The following is a 5,387-nucleotide window of genomic DNA, read 5'->3' on the forward strand; positions in this document are numbered from 1 at the left end:
AATTAACTTTTGCCTTAAAGAATTGGAAAATTTCTTCCAAATAAATAACAATATCAATGCAACAATAGATGATATTTATGGAGAGATTTCTATTAATTTACTCACTCCCAATAATTCTGTAACATTATCCTAGGATTAGCTTCCTCTACCAACCACATTTTAGGGAGACTGGAGGAACTAACCCATCAGAATTGGATGAGCTAGGTAACACAGTGCCTCTGGCCTGGGAGAGGCAGAACAGTTGCTGAATGATAGCTAGAGGTTGACTCAAGAATTATTGCCCAGGGGGCTGGAGAGATGGCTCAGAGGTTAAGAGCGTTGCCTGCTTTTCCAAAGGTCCTGAGTTCAATTCCCAGCAACCACATGGTGGCTCACAACCACCTGGGATCTGGTGCCCTCTTCTGACCTGCAGGAGCAGGCATACACACAGACAGAATATTGTATACATAATAAATAAATTTAAAAAAAAGAATTATTGCCCAGTTTGGAGACAAAAGGCATTTTTAATGCTTATTTAAATATGCCATCACCAAAAAATACGACAGCTTCAGTTTCAGCTTCTAAAATAATTATATAGCTCACAATTTCCAACTAAACATTCAAAAGGAAAGGAATGAGTACAGTGAAGATCATTCATATGCTGTTTCCACTCACTCCTGTTAGTGGGGAGCAAACCAGACTCCTGTGCACCTGTTCTACTGCTGAGCTGCATGCCCGGACCCTCTGTGGTATTTCAGACCTTAAATGTTTGGCTAAATGTTCTGAGACAGGTCCTGAATGTGGGATTGTCCTATGTCAGTTTCCAGAGTGACAGGGTGTGCCATCACACTCCAATGATAACCGTGGAACCTTGGCATTTCACCTCGCACACAGCTCATTCTCCAGACTTCTCAGACAGCAGAACCAGGCAGACCAAGGCACTTTCTACATGGTTTTTGTCATTGCCATTTATTTCAACTAAAGAAGTATAAACTCAGAATTAATGTAAAGAAATCCTTAAAATACTTGGCAGAGGAGATGCCTGTCCATGTATCACAGACAGACACAAACTAACCAAACACATTCTGTATAGAGTCAGACTATAACAAAGTCTGGTTTGTTAATATCAGTCCCCTGAGGACTTTATCATCAGTGAAAATCCCAAAGCAGGCTCCCTTCTGATCACGCTGATCACAATAGGCCCATTCACACACACACATCCAAACCCTGCTATCAGAGACCAGCAGCCAACTGCAAGGCTGAAGAATAATGAGACCACACATCGTGTATTAAGAAACACTTTTTAAAAAATAAATATGGTATTAGCTATTTCCACAGTATCAGATGACTGAAATATATATAACAAAATCAGACATTAAAAACAAATTATCAAATAATTGAACTTCATTTAACAACTAAAAGATACACTAATAATTCTAATTTCTTTTTGTATGAACTGAATGTGAGCTGAACTGTTCTTTAAAACTGCTGTCCTGCCCCACATCACCAAGCCTGCTCTCTGAATAATTTCCAAACACATGATTTAGTGCATGCTCACAGTCTGGAACAAAATTTCCCGGGTATGCTATGTACCTGGTTAGAAAAAATTAAAACATGATCTACAAAATAGTTGATTTCATTTTTCTTGAATGTATGAAATTTCTAGCCATTTAATCTATCCGGGACTTTTAAGACACTCCTAAGTGACTCCTAAGCGACTGTAATTGTTAAGGGGTTGTTGAAACAGGTTTAGAGAATGGATGGGTTGGAGAGCCATACAAGCGAATGTTACAGAACCGAGACGATTCTACCCTAAACCATCACAGGCTATTCTAGGAAATTTGGGATGTCACTAGCTTCAGAGAAGAGAAACTAATGACCAGTAATTCAGGCTCAGATGACCAACTCAGAAGCATGAAGAACCGAGGGAAACAAATTAACACTACTATCCAGTAAAAGCCTGAGAAGATGGACGCGTCTGGACAACATGATACTGGAAAAAGCTCGTCTTGAAACTCCATGCGGCTTCAAGATCTGTCATGCCTTCATATTCACACAGACCTACACTCACATCACTGGGTACCATCACACAGGACTCACTTTCAATGCTATTCCTAAGACTTGACAGTCCACACAATGGTGGTCAGCACACATGCACGTAACACTACCAACTGCAACTCTTCATTTCTTAAGGTCTTTCCAAAACTCAGTCATTTGACAATTTAGGCCTTTTCTCTTTCAAATAAATAAAGGGTAACAAATATTAGGAATCTTGACTATGTAAAATTTGAAATTATTTTCTACACAGCCTAGAATTATACAAGGAAAAATGTATATAAAAATTTATATTTACAGTTAGGTTTTAATGAAGCCTAACTATATATCTGTCTCAGCATGATTTACGCGGTTTGCAGGAATAACTAATAAAACACTTAGAAGTCATGGTTTTGAAGGTCTTCAGGAAATGAACAATTTCAGATGTCCAGGAGTGTGCCTTCTCTCTTTTTATGTTTAAGGGTGCTTTATGCAGGACGCCCTTGACCAAAACGACTTTTAGACCTAGATTTTTTAAACAGAAAAGAAAGTCAGACTAGCTCTGGAACAGAAGGCTGTTGTTGTTGCCTCAGTTTGTCCGCTTGACAATATCAACACTCAGCGAAACTGTATGCCTCTCATCAGTGAGATGCAATTTGGAATTCAAACTTACAAAATGATTTTGAGAGAGAATCTAGTAAGTAAACTGCACAGTACAGCCAGGAGCAGCACTGTAACGGAACACACCAGTGTTTCTGGGGGACACAGATGGACACTTGGGATGAGAGCCGTAAAAACTGCAGCTGTAGGCACGGCTGCTCTGGATGAACCCAGCACAGCGACTGAGGAGGCCGCGTCCAGCTGTGCAGATCTCCGGGTCGCGGACTAGGCACACAGCGTCTCTAGTACATGTGTTCACATCTCAGTACCTTAAGTCCTAACAGGAAGTCAGTGATGGCGAATGGCACAAGACTTATTCGTTAATTTATTGAGAGAAGTAAGATGTGACTGTACTGGGGGACTTTCTGGTAAAGAAAGGGCCAACCTACGCAGCCCTGTCCCCCTCGGGCAGGATAAAGGCTTAGGACTGATGTTCAAGAGATTTTTGGAATAACACAAAGCCTGTATCAAAGGCAGGCAGATCTCTGTGAGTTCGAGACCAGCCTGGTCTACCGAGCTAGTTCCAGGACAGGCTCCAAAGCCACAGAGAAACCCTGTCTCGAAAAACAAACAAACAAACAAAAAACAAAAAAAAAAAACCAAAGCCTGTATCAGACGTAGACGAACAGTGTTCTCTCTACTCTGCAGCACACTCTGCCTATTGACACACTACAGAGAAAGGTGGGGGAGGGACAGGAAAGGGCCAGTGACTTCCTACAGTGACCCTAACACAATCTACATAGTATGACAATTTCGCCAGCCCGCAGCTGCGCTGCAGCTTTTACTAGTGCAGTATCGCCATCACTTGGTGTTGGAGACACATGTGGTGAGCGTGCTAGGAGAGCTTTTACCTCCAGACTGCGGACAAGAATGGCTGACTCGAAGGTAGCTGGCTCAATAAATAGGAAACTTAAAGAAAACTAAGCCTTTTATGTTCATGAAAATTTGTGTTCACGACTTGTTAAAAAGTGTTCTGATTTGCTGAAATAAGGAACGGAAGTCATACTATGTGCTTTAGTGCTCACACGGTTTACTCTGCGGAACCAGAGGCCTCCTGCTGCTAGCTGCTGATTTACCTGGGGTTTTTGTCTGAGCTGTTCTGCCGGGCACTGCCAGGCGCCGCTGAGGCTTTGACTTGTGCTTCCAGCCTAGAATAAATACCTCCTGCAAACTGTGGAATAAAGAAGCAAAATTGAGTTACCTTCAAGGAAGTAAAGACTGACCCATAACAAAACACACTTCTAAATTTAGAAAGTAATTTATTTTTGGTCTATAAAGCTCAGGCTTCTGAAGTACTACATATAGTAAGACTCATCATTTTAGTACATAGATCTGGGTTTTGACAAATGCACAGGGGCTCAGCTGGCTCTTGTCTAGGGCTGGACTCTGAGCTCCAGTCCTCATGCGGTTCTTAGCAGCTATGTGGTTACTCCAGCCTCGATTTTTATTTAAAAACAACAACAAAACCAACAACAAAACACGTATAGTTTATTTGCTAAACCCTGATGCTTTTAATCCCAATACTTGGGAGGCAGAGGCAGACAGATCTCTGAGTTCAAGGTGTGGTGGCGTGCACCTTTAATCCCAGCACTGGGAGGCAGAGGCAGACAGATCTCTATGAGTTCAAGGACAGCCTGGTCTACAGAGTGATTTCCAAGACAAAGATACACAGAGAAACCCTGTTTCAAAAAGGCAGAAATTAAGCCGGGCGGTGGTGGCACGTGCCTTTAATCCCAGCACTCGGGAGGCAGAGGCAGGCGGATCTCTGTGAGTTTGAGACAAACCTGGTCTACAAGAGCTAGTTCCAGGACAGGCTCCAAAACCACAGAGAAACCCTGTCTTGAAAAACAAAACAAAACAAAACAAAACAAAAAGGCAGAAATTAAAAATAAAAGAAATAGAGGTAAAAATAAAGCCACATAAAGATGAAAAATACACAGAGAATACACAGAGAATGTATGTTATTGTGCTCTCTTTGAATTGTTTGAATGCTGAGGAAGGAACAACAGCTGCTAAAAGATACTTGTTCATAAATGCTGCTGAATTAATCCAAGATGAGTATTTTGAAAATACCTTGACTTCAAAATTGAAGTCAAAAGGTATGTTACTTTGGAGAAGAGGTTTTGCTTTTATTTCCACAGGAAATGAAAGGCTATGAATTCATTCCAGATTAAGAAAAATCAGCTTTGATCAAGGAAGACCACCTGAGAAATCTCCGGCAGGAATAGATGGCCCAGATGTCTGAGTTCTTCATCCAGAACAGGTTCAAGACTGCTGCCTGAGATGATCAAACCTCACAGGATACTCCAGTCACAACTTGATCATAATTCTAAATTTTCTTTAGGTCCCCATAAGATTATCAGCGCCCCCAATCAGCAGGAAGTATTCTGGAAAACTACACCCACATTCCCAAAAATTGACTATGGATATTTTCCTTTGTTTAGAATGTGGGTTACAAGTTGTTATGGATAATGGTCAGGAGAAAAGCTAAACAAAGGATATTGGATTCAGAGTTCTTGTTTTAAAAAAGGGGGGGAATGCTGTGGGATAATGGTTTGTACCCTGTCAATCGTATTTTAATAAAATGTTGATTGGCCAGTAGCCAGGCAGGAAATAGAGGTGGAGCAACGAGAACAGGAGAATTCTGGGAATAGGAAAGCTCAGTCTGTAGCTGTGACCCAGACACAGAGGAAGCAAGATGTGACTGTCTCGCC

General features: G+C 41.4%; 1 protein-coding gene across 6 annotated transcripts in view; it reads right to left on the reverse strand.

Annotated features, from left to right (window-relative positions):
• Nucleotides 1–1,266: 1,266 nt before the first annotated feature.
• Sanbr (SANT and BTB domain regulator of CSR) overlaps nucleotides 1,267–5,387 on the reverse strand; it is a 46,431-nt gene continuing 42,310 nt past the window's right edge. For all 6 annotated transcript variants that reach the window (XM_050140804.1, XM_050140802.1, XM_050140805.1 and 3 more), the window contains 2 exons: nucleotides 3,750–3,844; nucleotides 1,267–2,538 (listed from right to left, as the gene is read on the reverse strand). In XM_050140804.1, coding sequence (XP_049996761.1) covers nucleotides 2,502–2,538; nucleotides 3,750–3,844 — 132 coding nt within the window. In that variant the 3' untranslated portion in view covers nucleotides 1,267–2,501. The remainder of the gene's footprint in view (nucleotides 2,539–3,749; nucleotides 3,845–5,387) is intronic.

The sequence above is a fragment of the Alexandromys fortis genome, unplaced genomic scaffold, assembly GCF_014885135.2.
Source record: "Alexandromys fortis isolate MF-2015 unplaced genomic scaffold, M_Fortis_MF-2015_v1.1 scaffold_7, whole genome shotgun sequence".
In the NCBI taxonomy this organism is placed as follows: domain Eukaryota; kingdom Metazoa; phylum Chordata; class Mammalia; order Rodentia; family Cricetidae; genus Alexandromys; species Alexandromys fortis.